The following is a 20885-nucleotide window of genomic DNA, read 5'->3' as shown; positions in this document are numbered from 1 at the left end:
GGAAGATATCTTGCATCTCTAGAACCGGAGAGTGTAGAGAAAGAGCGGTCACTGGAATGGCTAAAAAAGTGTTTCTTTATCCAAAGACAGAGGGCTTTATTGTATAGGTCATAAGAATGAGAATGTTTCCAGTGCTAAAAAAAAATAAAATGTATCAGATATGTTTCGCATTTTGTTGTATAGTTTTTCTTTTTGCAAAAAAAAACAACTTGGGATTCATATCCATCAAGGTTATGAAGAGTCTCATAATAAGTCCCTAAATAATTTAGGAATTAATGCTCCCGATAAACGGAGTTGTTTTTATTTATACTGTGTTATACGTAAGAAATAGTATAGCGGTATTTCGGACCGCACGGTTAGCGGTTAATGGTTAATATTAATTAACTAAAAATAATGTTAAGCGCTTAATATACAGACCGGACCACCGTAGTAGTAACATAGGCAAAACCGGACGAATTAGCGTATACCCGTCCGCCGGATAAAAAGCAGGCGAAAAAATGCGATAAAATAAAAATAGATAGATATGTGATAAGAATGTTACAGAATTTGTATTTATTCGTGTTTTAATAGCCAAAACGAATACATAGATTCTCGCTACAGCTCTCGTGTAAAATTTATTTTTTAAGTAAAATAATGGATGTTTACGAAGTTCGTGAAAAAATTCAAATTGTAAATTGTAAAATGGTATTTCCAAAATAGGTCTTATCGGGATATACAAATAATTTTTCCACAAACTTTTGTAAACAGGCCAATTCCATCTTTATCTACTATATCAAGAGTTATTAATAATTTTGCAACACATGGGTGCGTGTCCCCACAAAAACACAAAAAGCCTGATGTGTTGATTAATGAAGAACAGGAGTTAAAGCAAGTGTTCGTTTGTGCTACCGCGGATCAAAATCCCGCGTTTTCAAGTAATCAAATTGCTGAGGTGGTTGCCCTGCCCACAATGCCCGTATTGTTCAAGAATATTTGAACAATACTTTTCCTAACCGTTTAATTAGTGGACATGGAACTATTTTGTGGCCCGCTAGATCACCAGATCTTTCTCCCAATGATTTCTTTTTTTGGGGTTATGTAAAATCCAAAGTGTATGGTCATAATAGGGCTAATAAGCTGGATAAGCTTCAAGTAAAAATACAAGAGGCTTTCCAAACTACTAGTCCTAATATGTTAGCCAATGTCAGACGAGGATTTTACGACCGCCTAGGCTTCTGTCTAGCACAAGAAGGTGGTCTTTTTGAACACTTGTTATAACTTTTTTTTATTTAAAGTAATATTATAGTTTTTTTTGGGTTTAGAGAATTTATTTATTTTTAGTTTTGGCTTGTAAACACACTCAAATAATAAATATTTAAGTAATTTTATTTTAAATGTTACCTTAAGTGAAGGCAAACACTTAAAATGAAAATAATAAATACACGGCACTCCTCGCGTCATATTCCTGGTTTGTCACGACCGACCCGTCCAAGCACAACTGCATCTGCGTACTGCCTGATCAGCCGACTAGCCGGCAGTGGCTCTCGAGTAAGAACGCAAAACGGGTAAACGTAAATTCGTCCGGCAACTTGCTATGTTACTAGTAGCCTGGTCTTCTCTGTATATTTTTTCCTTTTCCAGCCATCGGCTTTCTCCTTGGGCGACCTGTGCGTCCCGCCCATGGCCAACGTCCTCAAAGTGTTCCTGGAAAACGGCCAGACCAAGAGCTTTAAGTACGACGCGTGGACCACCGTCCAGGACGTGGTCAATTCGCTCCAGTCGAAGCTGTGCATCCAAGCCAGCGAGCACTTCAGCTTGGTGGTCGAGCACATTAAAAGCCTGCGGAGGAACAAGCTGACGCTCCTCGATCCGCAGGATTTATTGGCGAGGGTAAGTAATCCAATTATAAAGCTCTTAGAGCGCGGCGTGGCGTTGTTTTTCCGCCAGTTGCCTTGGGGAATCGTTCTTGTTTGGGGATTTATTTTTCCTGTTTTTTGATCGGTGTATCTATCAAAGCGTAACGGTAATAGGATTTCGGGATTGATGTATTGATAAACTGGCGGATGTGATTGTTTTTTTCTTCGCAGAATAAAATGTTACTGTCATTAAATAAGCAATCATTTCAAATAAATTAAGATAAAAAAAATTTGCACTGAAATGTAAAACAGTGGTTAATCATCATACAAAAATATATAGTAAAAAACATTCCTACCAAATGTTTAAGGTATACTAAACTTACTTAGTTGTTACATAAATTCTTTCCACTTATTTTTGCTAATATTTTGGCTTTAATTAATGTTAGTCTTCTATCCTGTACTTTCTTCTGTATTAAGTCATTCCATGTGTTGGTCGGTCTTCTCCTTGGTCTTTTTCTCTGCATTTTAGCTTCCCATACTTCTTTTACTGGTATATGGTTGTTCATCCTAACCAAGGTGTCCATACCACCAATGCTGGCATTGTTCAATTCTATACAAAATCGAATCTACTTTCAGTTCCTCTCTTATTAAGCTGTTCCTTATTTTATCTTGTCTTGTTAACCCAAGTACTCTTCGTATATATTTTGAATCTTACTCTTCAATCTTTTTCTAGATTTTTTTTAATTATAAAACTGTGATTAATGGCCTGATACAACCGATCATACTGTGTTCTTCCTGTTCTCCTGTGCTTTTGATGTTCACTCCCAGACATTTCTACGAGTCGACTTATTAATGCCATTTATTTCTATCTTCATATTAATTTATGTTTTGCCTAATTTAATTAATCTCATTCATTGGTTGATTAGCTCTCTTATTGTGAGATTTCTAAATTTCTTTTCAGTTCTTTTTCGCTGTTAGCCATAATCGCCAAGTCATCTGCAAATGCGCTTACATACTTTTGTTGTGTTTTGCATCATACAGCAATTAATATACAGGGTGTTTCAAAAAATATGTGCCATCTCTGGTGCGGAGATTCCTCACGTAAAAATAAGATTTATTTATCATACCAACATAGGTCCGATTCTGCTTTGTTTCGTAACTACAGGGTGTTAAAGTCTTAATATTTTTTCCATTTATTATAATTTTCTTCCAAGTACTTTAGCGTTTCGAATGAAAAAAAACACTAAAAAAGAATAAAAAAAAACACTAAAAAAAAACACTAAAAAAGTGTCGACATATTCACCAGGGACGTGCATATGGGTTATCACTGGAATATTTTTCTAAAAAAAACATGGAGGCCACTGACTTTTTTCCCTTGTTAGCTAAATAGATTAAGCAGTTTAATGCCAATTCAAAGTTGTCTTTTGATATTTTGTAGATTTCGGCCTCCTTGATGAGATAACGCAGTATATAGCACTTGATGAGATAACGCAGTATATAGCAACCTTTAAAAAAAATTAATATCTTTCAGCCGAAAGTTTTAAATAAGTACTCATTGATTCCTCATCAAAAAATATGGAAAAAAGTTCGTATAAACATGGGTATAGAAATGCATAGTTTTAGAGTTACAGGATGTTAAAACTTTTTAAAATTAGGTTTTATGTAATTATCTTAAATACCATTATTTTCTTTTATTTGAAATTGCTGTAGGTTGGACTAATAGTAATAATAACTAATAGTAATAATATTTAATAATAAATAAGGTAAATATATATAATTTATTAGTTTTATTTTCATTTTATTAATTGTGATTAATGAAATTGCGTTTATCTCATCAAGGAGGCCGAATTCAACAAAATATCAAGGGATAATTTTTAATTGGCATCACAACAACGATAAATTTTAATTGGCCTACACAATTTTGATATCAAAAGAACAAAAGTCAGTGGCGGACATGTTTTTTTAGAATTTAATGAAGTATCCAGGAAGAAATTTTTAAAGCGAAAAATCGGCTTTAAATATACTAAATTAATTGTATTACACAATTTACACGTACTTGGATTTTATATATTTTCTACTTAATATTCTATATTTTCTCAGCATTTTTCAGCGTAGAAAATTAATTTTCTACGTGTCGTTACCCAACTCTGCATATCACTAATCAGCTTGACAGAAATTAACCATCAGCCAATTTCAGATAGCTTCGCGTCCCGGAGCCCACAAACTGCGGTGCCTTTTCCGGGTGGCGTTCGTGCCTCCGTCCGCCGCCGCCCTCGCCCAAAAAGACCTGAATGCCCTGGACTACCTGTACACGCAGTGCTGCAACGACGTCATCCAGGAGCGGTTCTCTCCCGAGCTGCAGTACGACACCGCGCTGCGATTGGCAGCGCTGCACATCTACCAGCACGCACTAGTAAACAATTTGCAAGCGAACAAACTGACTGTTAAGGTCGTAGAGTGAGTATTTTTTAACTTTTTCACTGGTAAATAGTACGCATGCGAGACGCATATCGCTGCTTTCCAACAAAAGTGGCACATGCAAAATTTTGTGATTTTGAGTTTTTCAAATCGATAGTATTAAAAAAAACGTCGCTAATAATTCACCGCTAGGTGTAATCCGGACCAACTGTCACTTTTTGATTATTAGAATATGATTAACGTGGAAGACTGTACCAATTTAGTTACGTCATGGTTGCGTCGTAACATTTGTGTACTTTGGATCATACTTTTTGTGAAAAAAAGTCTCAATACAAAAAGTGCCAGTTTCGTGATACAATGGTGATACATATTTGAGACCCGCTTTACAGGGTCGCGAAACAAAAAGTTACTGTGATGAAAACTTTTTTATTCGTATCTTCGTTCTTATCTAAAGTATCTTTGCTGATATATTATTGATCCAGATTAAATATAAGACAATTATATTAAGTCAGGTAGACTGATTTTATTAAAATTTTAGGCGAGAGTTCGGCTTAGAACGATTCGTCCCTCCGTCGATTTTAGAAAACATGAAGCGCAAAGAAGTGAAGAAACTGGTAGGCCATTTCCTGAAATTGCACGCCAGCATGGCCGGCCCTGGAAAGCAACTTACCGCTCTTCAAGCCAAGTTGCATTACTTGGACATCGTCAGCCAGTTGCCCAGCTACGGAGCCAAGTGTTTCTCGGCTGGACCACGAGGGGATACAATGGAAAGAGTGATATTGGTCAGTCCCAAGTTTGGAATTAGTCAGATTACTGGAACAAGAAATTCTGTTGTAAGTTGTTTCATTAATACTTTACTGAGCTTTGAGACGTAAATTGATGTGTTTAGTAAACTTATATAACTCTGTGAATAGTAATATGTAAAATATAACATATATTTAGTTTGAATGTTATACGGTAATAATAAAAATTCAACTTTGTTTTCGTATATTTACCTAATTATTCAAACTGCTAATTGGGGTTTTGCAAGTTATAAAATAAATATATCATCATTGTCATTATTTTCAGCTCATTCACCCATTTCCAATTATGGTATAATCTCTTTCGCATATTTAGATAGTCGTTTTGTAGTTGGGTCCTTTGTTGTCTATGCGGGCCCAAGTTGTCCCTACTAATTTCTTAATATCATGGTCATATATCAGGTTTGGTCTTATTCTAGGTCTCTTAATTCCTCGTGAGTACCATGCTGTAATTTTTGTTGTCCATTTGTTGTTCGCATTTCTTGCAAAGTGCCCTGCCAATTGCCACATGAGGGATTTGATTCTGTGGATGATATCTATTACTTGGGTCTTTTGTCGTATCCACTCTATTCTTTTACGGTGTTCTCAGTTATGTTCTTGGTTATTCCCAGTTTATTTTGTTCCATTGAGCGTTGTGCGATTTGCAGTTTCCTTATAAAAAGTAAATATTTAATAATAATATGCAGGGTGAGTTTCCTACGATGTTCTCTATGGGTATCTCGGAAACTACTAAAATGAGGTTTTTTTCAAACTACCCCGACCCACCCCTAGGGTGCAAGCCACCCCCTCACTTCTAACCTCAAGATAGCGATACCCCACTTGTGACACCTCTCTGGAAAGCGTATAAAAAATGCTGAACGACTGTCATAAAAAAGGACGAAAAAAATAGAGCCTAAAAATAAAACAAAAATGTCAAAACGTGTCAAAATCAATAGCATGAATTTTATTTTTGTATTCATGAACCATTGCGAGAAAAAAAAGCTGGTACAAAGAATTTATTATAACTCTTAATGAAGACCTCATACACTTTCAGCAAGATGGAGCCCCTTCGCATTATTCTATTGTCACACGGCGTGGTTGGATAAATATTATCCAAGGCAATGGATTGGCAGAAGGGGTCTAATCGAGTGGCCGCCAAGGTCACCTGATCTCACTCCTTTAGACTTTTCCTTGTGGTAGTGTAACCCCACAAGTGCAATCCATAGTCTACAAGAAAAAACCAGGTTCGTTGCAAGAATTGCGGCAAAGGAGAACTGAAGCATGTCGAAATATTCCGAGAGAGACTTTCCAAAAAGTCGTTTGTATTTTTGTATGGAACAAAACGGCTGTCATTTTGAGCAATTATTAAAATAAATTATCATTTTAAATTTCTTTCAAATTGTCACACCTACATTTCTTGTCACTAACCAGTAATTCAGTTGAAGTCTGTATGACAATCGTTTAGCAATTTCAATTAGCTTTCCAAAGAAGTGTCACAAGTGGGGTATCGCTATCTTGAGATTAGAAGTCAGGGGGTGCCACCTAGGGGTGAGTTGGGGTGGTTTGAAAAATACTTCATTTGCGTCATTTAGCTGGGTCCCAATTTGTAACTTACGCAGAAAAAATCACCTTTTTCATTAATGTCCACCTAATTGTTCGTGTAAAGGTAATTTTTCAATTTCACCCTAAAAACTTTATGATCATCATTTAGCATTTTTCATAAGTTTTCCAAAAAGACGCCACAAGTGGGGTGTTGCCATTTAAGATTTTCAAGTGAGTGGGGGTGCCTCCTAAGGGGTAGGTCAGGGTGGTTCAAAAAATACGTTATATGTATTCCCCCTCCATATTATAGAAACGGTATTTTTTATTTTTTTGATATCTTTTTTGGTTTAAAAATTATAGCCATTGTAAGTTTTCAGTGGTCCACCCTGTATAAGAATCTCATTGTATTGTATTTAGTGGTAAAATCACAACTCCTGTTAGTTTCAGCCAGTCCCGATAGCAAATATCGAAGACATGCGACGAATCGAAGTAAAAACAGATGACGAAATATCCCGCACCGTACTGGTCACGCTCCAGGACAACAAGCTCCTCTCCATTTCTCTTGAAGACAGAGACGCCATCGAGCTTGTTCTGGTACTTCGCGGCTACTATAAACTCAACACCGGCCAAACTCTACCCGTCGACCAAGAGGAAGCACCGCCTATGGACGATTTGGCACCACCGTACCTCTCGCAGCACAGGGTCGTACCGGAGAAGTGGAGTTACATCGAGCAAAGCGCTATTAAATCGGTTTGCTTCTCCATGCAACCGACGTATCAGAATCTGAACAAGAAGACGAACGGATTGTATAATACGGTGGGCAGGCATTCCAAGCCGCCGTTTATTAGTGGGTATAGTTTGGATAGTAATATGAACAGTTCGATGTCGAACGGTAACTACCACCATGCAAGTTTCGATATCAATTCGTATGGGTATAGAAATTCGGATCCTGAAGCTGGTATTGCTGAATCGAGGAATGATGAGGTACATTACAGTTTTTTTATAATAATTACATTTTTTTTATTTTAATCTATAACCACAAATTACCTATAACAGATGCGAAAGAAAGCGACTGCATCGGAAACCGTTCAGCAAACCCGACACGCCTATTGAGTGGTGTAAATACACCAGTCGTTTAGTCCGGAAACCCATGCTGTGTAGGATTTTTGATGAACCTTTTAACTGTTATTTCTAAGTTTTGGTAATTTGTATATCTTATTTAAAATGGGATACAAATGTGTTTATTTATAAGGAAAAATAAGATATTTATAGTGTAAAAAATTAATTTATTTAACAAAATTTAATTAACAATGTGACAAAATAGTTACCTTTCTATTGGTTCTATCGGACTTTTTTCGACTATATAAATCTTTATTTGTAAACTTTAATACATCAAATATTTTCAATCTAATAAATAATTTAATGATGTAAATAAGAGGAAATTTCTCACATGGGTGGTCAAATTCTATAGTTTTCATTTATCAAACAGTCTCTGAGAAATGTTTTCAACTCAAAATGCCTTTAATTATGTTTGACTACATCAATTAAAAGGGTCTTCAAATACATCAATGTGATATTTGTCTAAAATTTGCAAAAGAATCCGAATCTCTGGATAACTCGAAATTATTTATCCATTTAAAAGCCTTTGATCATGAAAGTGGAAAAATTTGTTCATTTTATTTACTGGAAATTGAAAAATTATTTATATTAAATTTTGATGAGTATTGCACTGAAGAAAACATTGAGGCTGTTTGATATAATGAAAACTATAGAATTTGACCACCCATGTGAGAAATTTCCTCTTATTTACATCATTAAATTATTTATTAGATTGAAAATATTTTATGCATTAAAGTTTACAAATAAAGATTTATATAGTCGAAAAAAGTCCGATAGAACCAATAGAAAAGTAACTATTTTGTCACATCTTTAATTAAATTTTGTTAAATAAATTAATTTTTTATACTATAAATATCTTTTTTTTCCTAATCTCCTATGAACTGATATAATATGACGAGTAATCTATTAAATTACTGTGAGATTATATGCCTCAATAACATATTGGTGCAGATTATTTTCACCCAAACTATACATTGATGCGGATTTTCTATGAACTCTTTCTGAAGGTCACAGAAACCTGAACGCGGAATTCGGTGTTCTTTCGCATCTGTTATAGTTAATTTGTGCTATAACCTAAATGAATAAAAGTTGGACATGTTTCCAGACATATACAGGGTGTTCTTTAATGAAATGCTACTACTTTAGAAATAAAATATATTTTTTTTATATATCAAAAGAAGCATTTTAATGCATGGAAGACGTATATCAAATATAACATCAGAGATATTTTGAAAATAAATTAGAAAATTTTACTACCCTTTATCTCAAAAGTTAGGATGTTTAGGACATATATTCATATGAAGTTTTTTTCTTAGAATAGGTTCAAGAATCACCTTCTTAAATATTAGCATGTCATTAAGGAATACTGAGTAGATACTAAGTACTCTGTCTGCCTGATGGTCTGTTTTTGAGTACTCCTTCAATATATTTGCGATACACATGCATATGAGGATGAGGAGTGTGTCCCAAATATTCACTACTTTCGTGTATATTTATCTCCCAAAATACTTCGTTTTGGAGATACAGGGTGTAGAAGTTTTATTTTTATATCAGTTTTTTCCAAATCATTTCTGAACAAACGTCAATATTTGGATAAAATTTGGTGTCTGGGTGTTTCTTGACATAAGAAATCTGATTTTGGTGTCAATATGACAATTGCTCGTAGGCGGCACCACTTACATGTGTTTTAACTTATTTGAAGAGTAATAACTTGTTATCTGTACCTATATAAAACTAATGAGTGATAAAATATATATTTCCAAATTTTTTACATAAAATCTGTCTCTTGGTAAAAATCGCTACGAGCAACCGTTTTTAAGATATTTGGAACGAAAATAGTCATTAATGACAAAAAATTAACGTGTTAACTACATATTATATACTAGTTATTTGACTGGTATGATGAATTTGGGAACTTTTTTATTTTTTAAGCTAATCCTGATTATTCTAGAAAAAACATGATAAAACAGTTTTTGTTGACTCTTTGACACAAAAAAATTTCAAATATATAGATAGACTAATAACTAACCACTCTACATGTATAATTTTTGTCAATTATGACATATATTGACTAGAAAGGGACTGGCTAAGAAATTATTTGGAGAACATCGAAATAAAAATTAAATTTCTACTGGTATTTTAGGACATAAATTTATACGAACTTTTTTACTTATTTTTATCTGCAGAATATGCTCTCGAAATTTCCCGAATACAATTCGGACCACCCTGTATAGAAAATAACATGAAGCATCTCGATATATTTCCAATGATATGGCACGCAACTAATGTTACATCTGAATTTGTTTTATTTTTTTTTATATGCAATTTTCAGGTATTGAGGCGAGTCCACGAAATGCACCAACTAGTTGAAAACTCAGAAAGGTACCTTACCGAACAAGAAAATCTCGAACGACTCCAACAGCTTTCTGAATGGCAAGAAACCAGCGTAGACTTGGAAAGTGATACCGACGAACCAGGCAAACTAAAACACAGCGACTCTCTGCTTCTTCTAAATAAACTCCATTGTCTTGAAAGAAAACCCTCATTTTCACACGCCACTGTCGATTTGCTGAGGCAGGAAACGCTACAATCTGAAAGCGATAACGACTCCTTGTATACGCCTCACAACTCTCCTAAGCAGAAGAAACCTGATAAAGATAACAGAATCAGTTTTGGGTTGAGGTCTCCAGACAGTAGTCATAAGGAAGACGATTTGGAGATGTACTTCCAGAAGATGAGGGAGCAGAGGAATAATGAGACGAATGAGTTGGATTCCATTAATGATATTTACGTGTTTGATCCGGATATTATTGATTTGACTATGATTCCTCCACCCGTTACTCCGGATGAATTGGATGCTGCTGTATCGACTCCTATAAATTTACCACCAAAATCTTTTGCCGATTCAACAGATAATTTAAATAAATTAGGTAATTTTTCTTTAGAATTTTTTTAGAATTTAGAATGAGTGGGAGGGGGGTTAATCACTGCGACCTGACAGATCCATTGTGTCCCCCTTTCTTGAGTCATAACTCATCATACAGTCCCAGGGCTTTGACAAAAGCCAGTATCTGGGACGGTTTTATAGAGGGTAGTTCTCCATCTCCAATATCAGTCGTACCAAAATTCATGGTACGAATGGTTGTCGTCTCGGCGCACTCAGTGATGAGGTGTACTGGTGTTTCCCCATCTTCCCCACAGAATCTGCATTCGCCGTTTCTTCTTAGTTTCAATCTACTGAGGTGTTCATTGAGGAGACAGTCTCCTGTTAAAAACCCCGTGACAATCCGAAGATTGTTCTTATTTAAACCCAGGAAGATCTGTGATTTTTCTTGATCATAAGCCCTCAGAAACTTCTTCGAGTGTCTTAGACCGTTGCAAGATTTTTATTCCAGGTTGCGGATGGAATCTTCCAAGTTCTTGAGTTCCGCCTTGAGTTGGTTTGGTAGTGTTCTGGTCCAGTTAGTGGAGTGTTCGCTCCTTTCCTAGCTAGATTATTTGCTTTTTCATTGCCTTCTATCCCTTGGTGAGCAGGCACGCAGAGTAGGAGGACTTTGTTTTCTTTGCCTAATTTATTCAGCTTCTCTATGCATTCTTTGACCAATTTCGAATTGATTGATACTGAGTTGATCGCTTTTAACGCTGCTTGACTATCAGACAAGATGGCTATTTCTTGTTTCCGATAGTTCCTATCTAAGATAAGTTGTACGCATCTTTCGATAGCGTATATTTCTGCCTGTAGGATACTAGGGTAAGTACCCATTGGTTCGGAGTATTTAGCTCTCGGCCCAAACACTCCGATCCCTGTTCCCGTATTGGTTTTGGAAGCATCAGCATACCAAGTTATGGTATGGTCTTTTAACTGCTGGGCAAGCGTTTCGCTCTTCCAATCCTTTTTATTGCTCAATACTACATTGAGATGTTTCTCGAAGTTGTACGTTCTTGGCATATCGTCCACTGGGAGTTGCAGGAGTGGTATTTCCTTTTTGAGGGTGTTCCAAGCCCCTGATCTGACAATTCTCCCAGTACTAATTCCGTTAGTGACCATTCTAATCATTGTCGCATTGGCATATCTACCAATGACAATGTGCAGTGGTGTTAGATCTAGAATGACCTCCATTGCTGCTGTTGGACAGGTTCTCATGGCTCCTGTGATGCAAACGCATGCTAGTCTCTGGACTTTGCATAGGTTTAGCCTTGCCGTCCGTTGCTCTAGTTTTGTGTACCAGGCAACTGCTCCATAAGTAATCATGGGTCTTACTATCATGGTATACATCCAGCGCAAAATGTTAGGGGAGCAGCCCCATCTATTTCGGGCCAGTCTTCTGCATATCATGAGAGCCTTTATGGCTTTGCTGGTAGTGTTCTTAATATGCCTGTTCCACAGGACTTTACTGTCCAGGGTTATTCCCAGGTATTTAACTTCCTGTGTTGGCAGTATTTCCTTTCCATCTAGTTGGATTCTTTTCAAGTTTTCCAGACTTCGCTTTCTGGTGAATGGCACTATCGCGGTTTTGTCTGAGTTGATACTCAGCCCGACAGTTCTACACCATCTCTCAGTGATACGGAGTCCTCTTTGGATAATATCACACAAGGTGCCTTCATGTTTCCTCCGAGCGATCATGACTATGTCATCTGCATACCCAATGCAGTGTATTCCCGCTAGAGTTAATTCATCTAGTAGATCATCCACCACCAAGCTCCACAGCAAAGGGGAGGTTACTCCACCTTGTGGAGTTCCTTGCGTTGCTTTAACAGCTACAGTTTTGGTGCCCATCTGAGCCTCTGCTGTTCGTGTTGACAGCATTTCCCAAAACCAGCGAATAATAGTTCTGTTCACCCCTCTTGTTTCTAGAGATTGCCTGACCACCTTATGTGGTATATTGTCAAACGCCCCCGCAATATCCAAGAAGGCACAAATTGCTGTTTCTTTGCTATCCAGACTTGTCTGTATTAGCTCCGTTAATTGGTACAGAGCAGTTTCTATGGATCTGCCCGTTCTATATGCATGCTGACTATCATGCAGTGGTTTAACCTTTAGATGATTCTCTCCAATATGGTTGTCAACTACTTTCTCCAGCGTTTTTAGTATGAACTATGTGAGACTAATAGGCCTAAATGACTTGGGATTTGTCCAGTCAGTTTTGCCTATTTTGGGTATGAAGATTACTTTTGCTCTTCTCCATGTGGTTGGTATATATCCCATCGCTAGACTGCTTCTTGTAATGCTTAGTAGATGGTGAGTAGCTATTTGCTGACCTTCCTTTGGAAGGGCAGGAAAGATCCCATCCACTCCTGCTGCTTTATAGGGCTGAAAGTTGTCGATCGCCCATTTCATAATTTTTCTTTACATCAATAATTAATTCCAATAATATTCTTATCTAACTATTATCCTAAAATAAAATACAGAATGCTCATAAAGTTTTATGATTAAGCGTCCTTTTTATGGTGACAGATAATAATTGTTTTGTTGGACTAAGGGGTATTTCAATAAGAGGCTTCGGATGTTGATAAGGAATAAAAGAATAGTTTAATGACATATATTGGGACACCCTGGACAGAACAGAAAAGATATAAATAAATTAAAGTTAAGCATTTTTAAAGAAAGAAAATACTATATGTTTTCTATATTTTTGTTAGAAAACATCCTGGGATTAAAAAAACTTCAATAAAATTTTATATTTTTTTATTATATTAATATTTTGAGATTTATTATCTTTTACAAACATATTTTAATTCTAGATATATTAAATGAAAACGAAGAATTAGAGAAGTTTTTGGCCAGCGTTACAGTACCACCACCAACTCAGAAAGTGACACCAGCGATCGAACTGACACCCGAGGAGATTATGGCATACATTATACCGCCTCCTCCAAATAAACTCAGTTTGGAAAACTTGACAGAACTGGATGAGAAACCTAGCGAAAATGGCGGTGGTACTGTTTTCAAAGATACGTCACCGAAAAGTCCAGAACCATTGCAAGTGATCGACTACGAGACCCTGGATAGGAAGGGTAGTTTGAGTTGTTGTTCGAAAAGTAAATCTGAAAAAAAGGTTGAAAAGTATGGGAAAAACGACGACTATAAATCGAACGGTACCATTCAGCCTTTGCCGAGGAGGAGTTTGGATGAAAAACCACCTGAAAGGCCTCCGAAAGACATTTTGAAGGTAATTGTAAACATTGTTAAACATTGATTTGTAAATTGTAATTGTAAACATTGATTTGCAATTTTTTTTCTCGAGCTCCTACACCGAGTATAGATAGATAGATTCTTTATTGTTCAAATATTGTAAATACAATGTGGAACACATGGCGTTCATTGAATATATCCACTTTTTCTGCAAGTTAATACACCATAATTGTTAAAAAGTTTAACGATATTGAGAAGAACTTCAACGCACAAGTCACAGTACAGCTATCTAGCAACTATCGCACCTGATCGTTCAACCTTGTGGCAAGTGAAAAAATGCGTAAACATCTAGAAATAGTAAGAAAAAACAGCAAATTGGTTGAAGGAATTTACCCTTATCATTTACTCTGATAAATGTTTAAATAAACTTTTCAAATTTCAATCCTTCATATTTTCTCAATGACTCGACCGATTTTCAAAAACGAAGCGGGAAAATATAGAGAATAGAAAGCTCTTTTCATTGCGGCGCCACTTGACCCCCCTTCCCATTTGAAAAAAGTTGGGGGATGACACCCCCGCTTAGAGGGTTGAAGATTTTGCAATTATTTTTGGGGCAAAAGTCCCCCTCACAAACAAAATTGACGTGTTTTTGGATTTTCTGAAAAAAAAAATTACCCTGGCCGTTATGCCTTGCGGAACGTTTTCGATGGGCCACCCTGTACAGTTTGCAAAAAATTAAAACAAGCAAATAGGGCTAAAAATATAACACTTGAAAGTTGACGAAAAATTTTTCCGTTGCGATTTTTTTGCGTCTGAGTGTAGATAGCGATCTGTAAAATATATTGCTGTTTATTTCGGTGTGTATTGTAGGAAATTGATTATACTCCAATATTGTATGTGCACATGGTACAAAGAATACAAGGTATGATCGATAGCGGCTCCAATTTCGTTCAGTTCGCGCATACCACCTGTGACGTCACTAGGAAAATAATGAATAAATAAAAAATAAAGAAAGTTGACAGGAGATCTGCATTTTTTGGGGTTATGGTTAAGAATTGTTTATTTTTTAGTTCGTTTAATTTCATAATTACTAAAACCAGCAGTTCCAAAAATATATTTAAAAATAATTATCTATTAACATGGATTTGGACGATAATAATAGGTAAGAATACTAAATTTTTCTATATTCGGTATAAAATTGTTTATTAGGTTTTTAGTTTGCGATGTTTATGGTAAATAATTTTCATGTTCATGGCCTCTGAATTCACATGAGGACAGAGATGAGGATATCTATGGAAAAGTAACCACAAGAGGAATTGAACTAAAAAATCATTTAAAGTGATAAATAACTGAAAATAAAAAACTGAAAATCATTTAAAAAATGTTGGGAAGTTGAAGTTTCCCATCGAAAAGTAGAAAATGCCAATGCAGATGAATGTATTGTAATTGTGATAGAAGTAATTCCAAGGGTGAAGTCTAATATAATTAGTGACCTGTGCTTCTTTTTATATGTAGATGTTTCAGGTTTTGAGAATAAATCGGTTGAACGAAACCCAAAATTTAGAGGAAGTATTTGCATACCCAGAATATGACCATCAAGGATTATATAGCTCAAATTTCCTTTAATGGTAGGCAATTATTCAATGCAAATTAACTTTTTAAGTGACTGAAATATTAAATAGTTTACAATATGGTATATCACTAAAAATATATTACTTTTACGTACAATTAGTGCCCGATACATTTCAAAAAGTAGAATATTATTTTATATTAAATGAGGTGTTGTACCAACAATCAATTTATATTAATACCGGAGATTAAAAAATAACAGAATAAATAGTTCTTTTTTTATACTACAAAAATAAACTATAGAATACAACAATATTTAAAAAATAAATAAAAAGTTATGCCCCGGCCGAGATTCGAACTCCGGTCTCTCGCTTCCTAGCCCGACTCCTTACGCACTGCTCCACAGTAACTTGCTTAGCGATAATTCAATGACGGTATATAAACAAAAAAACAGGTTTATAACAATATCTTGATGATTTGAACTGGCGCGCGGAGAGTGCTGACCAATAGCGCCAGTTATCACCTGTGACGTAGCGACCAACCTGCGCAATATCATACCTTGTATTCTTTGTACCATGGTATGCGCATTCTTGAAATTCGTTTCGCAGACACAGATCTAATAAACGTACATTAAACAATTTTCAGGAACGACAACGGTCGAACTCCTTAACCTCCGCCTCGCCCACGCCCTCAGACAGCCCGGACACTACAGCCCCCAAACTACCACCCCGCGGCAGCAACATCAACCACCAAACCTCTCCTCACTTGCTCCTGCCTCCCACCAAACCTCCCCTTCCTCCCGTGCCGCCCCTGGACACCCTGCGCCAGAAGAAAGCCATGCTGATGCAGGCCAAACAGCAACAGCAGCCCGAGCAGAAGACGGCCAGCATCGGCAGCCCTCACCTGCAAAGGAACAAGCGCTCGATCAAGGAGATCAAGGAACAGTTGGGCATCTACGAGCCGAGAACGGTGAAGCACGCGAGCAGCGCCGTCACCACGCCCACCTCGCCGCACATAGGTAAAACAGTAAGCAGAAACACGGATTGTTTGCCTTATTGGGTTGTTGCTATGAGATGTTTTTTTGATTTTGATTTTTTTTCTCTAATGATTTTTGTTTTTTTTTAAATGCTTATTATCAGACAGTTTTCAACTATTGAACAAAAGTAAAGTAAAGATTTGAAGTTAACGTCTCCTTTTTGCTGCCAGGGCTAATCTGGATGGGGCCTACTTTGTACAATGTCCTACCGACTTGGCAAGTGCCTAAATCGACTCTTATTCACGAGATAGGGGAAAGGGGGGCACTTTCGGCATGTTTAGCTTTGGGCAACAAATTTGGCAAAACAGTAAAAAATTAGAAAAAACTAATTGGAAGCGATGGAAGTGTTGTCTACTGCGAATTTGTTTTAAGCAAAAAAGAAATTTTAAGTAAAGTGTAAATATCAAAATTTTAAGATTATAATTTCTTTGACATTTAGCTGAATGTGCCCCACTGGTGGAATAGTTTCGGCTATGTGGTGGGGAACATTCGGCATTGTTTCATATTTGTCTAAAGCATAACACAAAATAAAAAAAATAACGTTACAAATATTTTAATATTCGGAAAGAACATCTTGTCTGTTATAATAAGCTTCAAAATAGACATAAAACACAAGATTATTAAGGATAAGTGATAATAATATTTCTACTCTCTTTTTTTCCTATCAAGGCGATGTCTTCACCATCAGGAAACACAAAATTATTTGAGGTCCTCTTTCTTCTTAAAAATGATTCTTCAAAGTCCTCATTGTACCACCAGGTAATCCTTGGACTTTCCCAATATAATAAATATCAGACTTAAAAACCACGAATTTCACGAGCACAAAATTGCCATTAACAATATCATCCCCCTCGGATATTTCTGCCATTTTTTCAAAAAACTCTTTGTCATCGCATGACTCATTGTAATAAATATCAACACTGGATTCACTGGATGATGACATTTTCCTCTTTCTATCACTTGTAGTGATGCTCCTTTTAACTGTTTGATTTTCTTTTACAGATCGTTTTCGTTTTTTTCCTCTTCCAAGCTTTGCCTTTTTTCATACTCGGGTATACTCTACTACACTATCTGTGTAGTAGTAGTAACTGATCTGCCTTGTCTTTTAGGTTTTCTTTGTCCCGACTTTTTTTGGAACGGGTTTTATATCGGTCAATAAGTTTGAATCTTTTGACGAAGAAGCTTCTTCCCTTAGTGGTGATAAATGAATGGGTTCAATGAATATTTCTTGCTCATCCGCCACTTGCTCAACAATCGATGCTTGCTCAATAGGCGACGCTTGCTCATCATTGGGCAACTTCCTGTCAGTTACTTCACTCGGCTTGAAATCGGAATCAGAAAATAGAAGTCAGTTGGGAGGCCAGAGACCGGTATTTTTAAAAGAGCTGATAATATTTTTCATAGTAAAAGCCCCTTCATAAGCAACTTTTGCCATGCGTGCCAAGTGACGAATTGTTATCACTTTTCCTGGATTTGCAAGTAACTAATCGTGCTGAGCGATCCTAAGATAGTTTTGCAATGAGTAATGGATTCCCGTATCCAGGGGCTGTAATCTGTGTGTGGTGTGAGGAGGAATGTTAATAGCACAATTCCTCTCTCGCGACAAACTTTAATGGCGTCAGCAGATATGTGTGATTCGTGGTTGTCTATAATAAGGAGAACTTTACGTGAAGGAGCATTTTACGTGAAAGGAGCATTTTACGTGACTAGCAAAATGTTCAAGCACTTTGGGAAAAAGTTCTGCGGTCATCCATCCATTTTTGTTTGCAAGAGCTATCGCAGAAGTGGGATATTCGTCACCTTAATACTCCCCTGGATTTCTAAGTCGCGGGTAAATAGATACTGGTAGTACAGCAACCCCCGAGGCCATAGCCGAATGTTACCCACCTTTCATAGCCGAATGTTACCCACCCGACCAAAATAAGGTTTAAACACGAAAAAATTGTAAACAGAGGTTTTGATGTTATAATTTTGCTAGAAATCAAGAGCGAGATTTCTTCACTAACATATGACTTATAAACCACGTCAATCGAACAAAAAATGCACAACTTATAAGAGAAAATGTAGGGGGGGAAAATCTTACCTTTTCGCTTGTAAAATCAATTTTTTTCACAAAATATTTTCTTTCATCCTATACACCATCAATGTTCAACTGCCGAATGGACACTTATGACAAGTGACAGATTACGAGCAAAACTGACGCTAAATTCAAAAGAATTTATGAAATAATTGGGGTAGCCGAATGTGCCCGATGGCCGAAAGTGCCCCCCTTTCCCCTATCCGATCTCATCCGGCCTCGAACCGGCTTGAATGATGCTACATTTTATCTTTGCCCCCTGTAACTTTTTCCAGAACTAACTATATTTTTCCCCAATTTTTCACTTTGATCAAGTATAAAACGCTTATAACTATTTTTGATTTTGTAGAATAGTTTAATTTTTTAATCTGAGTAGCATACTAGTATTTGAAATACGTTTAAAATTTGATCAGTATATTTGTTATTAACAATATTGAATCTGACTGTTTTGCTGTATATAAGTTAGATTTGTTTATTAAAGTAATGCTTTATCATGCATTAATATTCCTAATATGTATTAATCTCTATCATGATTTGCTCAATTTTAATAGCATGAATAACTTTTTTTTACTTTTTCAGTAAATTTAGTTATTTGAGTAATTTCGATTCACAAATATTGATTGGGAATTAATTTGTAGAGACACTCGTTGGTATATTTGTTTTACTTCTAGCTTTTACAAACTTATACTTTACCTACCGCTGTAGCTTCTACAAACTTAGACTAGTTGTATTGTATTATTATTACTTATAATCTTATAGTGTTAATAAACAATAATTACACACAAACATAATATATCACTTCATTATTTTCTGTATACAGTATGTTGCCGGATTGTCTTTACAAGAGGAAAAACTTATTTATTTTTGACATTTAGAGGAAAATTCGATCTTCATAAAAAAATTTGCTTGTTCTAAAACGGTTAATCCCGTTTATACTTTTCCAAATTTCCATACCGTTTTAGAGAAAGTATAAAAAACATGAAAATATGGTTGAATTTAAGTCCTAAAAATCAAAAGGCTGGTAATATCACTTGGATTTCATTCTTTGATAGATGGTTCTTATTAATTTTGATTAACGTCATAATTTTTGCTGTTGATAATGTATCACATTTTGCGGTAACTATTATCACCCTTTCCGTAGCATTGAACTAAATAAATTTTGTGTTTTTTTTAACATTTTAAAGCAGCAAAAAATTTGACCTTAATTAAAATTATTTCAATAAGTCTATCAGAGAATGAAATTCAAGTGATATTACCATAGAAACGCGTTTTGATTTTTAGGATGTTTTGATTTTTAAGAAAATTCAATCATATTTTCATTATTTTTTCAATTTTCTCTGAAAAGTTGTGGAAATTTGGAAAAGTATAAACGGGATTAAACATTTTAGAACAAGCAAAAATTTTTTTGAAGTGCGCATTTTTCTCAAAATGCCAATAATAAAAAAGTTTTCCTCTTGTAAAGACAATCCGCGGACATACTGTAGAACTATTTTTTTTTTATTTTAATATAGAAGAATATATGTCCATTAAAGTATAGATAAACAATACTAAATTAATATTATAGTAGCTGCCTTCATCTAGTGAATGTCGTAAATAAAAAATGTCTTCAAAAAATACTTTTTTGGTATTTCACCACTAGAAGAAAATATTTACAAAATAAAATAGTTATTTTTTAACACCGCTGCATTGATTCCAAGTAGACCGATTCAACGGTACTTTACTAATAAATCAAATTTGCTAGCGGACAAAAAATGCTTAACATTTTTAACACAAAGAATAAAGAAAAATCTATTTTAACTATCTAAATACAACTATTCGAGAATACTTTAGTTATTTTAGCAGATATGTCTATTATCATATAAACCGTTTATCATAGATAAAAGAAACAAATTTAGATTGGAAAGTGCCCATAAGGGCAATGTAAATACTATTTTACATTCTGTACTATTCTTACAACGGTCGCTCTCCAAAGCTTTTGATAATTTCGGAGCGGTTCGGCTTTTTCCAAGCCAAATATTATTTATTCAAATTTATTATTATTTTTTTTAATAAAATACAGTGCGTATGAAATACCTATGAAACATTGGAAACCGACGACTTTTGCAGTTCATTGTCCATTTAAGTTTTTAATGTCGCTTTTTCAAAATTATCACGGGTTTGAGTAAATAAAATTTAAATTAAACTCACAAGATAGCAAAAATTACTTTGAAAATGCACGCTTTTAAACACTTTTCGGTATTTTTTCAATGAGGGCGCCACAGTGGAATGTATTAGCATGAAAAAGGTGATCGAAATTCGAAAAAGCAAATGTGTTTAAGATTTCCCAAAAAAGATAAATGATAAGTTAAATCATGTCTGCCATGAATGGCGTTGCTAT

General features: G+C 35.5%; 1 protein-coding gene across 4 annotated transcripts in view; it reads left to right on the top strand.

The window, feature by feature from the left end:
- LOC115878464 (FERM and PDZ domain-containing protein 4) overlaps positions 1-20885 on the top strand; it is a 208742-nt gene that overhangs the window by 170673 nt on the left and 17184 nt on the right. For 3 of the 4 annotated variants that reach the window (XM_030894982.1, XM_030894980.1, XM_030894981.1), the window contains 7 exons: positions 1621-1869; positions 4033-4292; positions 4792-5086; positions 7016-7558; positions 10026-10623; positions 13436-13863; positions 16041-16413. In XM_030894982.1, the coding sequence (XP_030750842.1) occupies positions 1621-1869; positions 4033-4292; positions 4792-5086; positions 7016-7558; positions 10026-10623; positions 13436-13863; positions 16041-16413 (2746 nt within the window). Of the gene's footprint in view, positions 1-1620; positions 1870-4032; positions 4293-4791; positions 5087-7015; positions 7559-10025; positions 10624-13435; positions 13864-16040; positions 16422-20885 lie in introns of all 4 variants that reach the window. The other variant, XM_030894983.1, reaches the window with a different exon arrangement.

The sequence above is a fragment of the Sitophilus oryzae genome, unplaced genomic scaffold, assembly GCF_002938485.1.
Source record: "Sitophilus oryzae breed Bouriz unplaced genomic scaffold, Soryzae_2.0 scaffold_1512_pilon_pilon, whole genome shotgun sequence".
NCBI classification, from domain to species: Eukaryota; Metazoa; Arthropoda; class Insecta; order Coleoptera; family Curculionidae; genus Sitophilus; species Sitophilus oryzae.
This window is presented reverse-complemented; position numbering and strand designations above follow the sequence as displayed.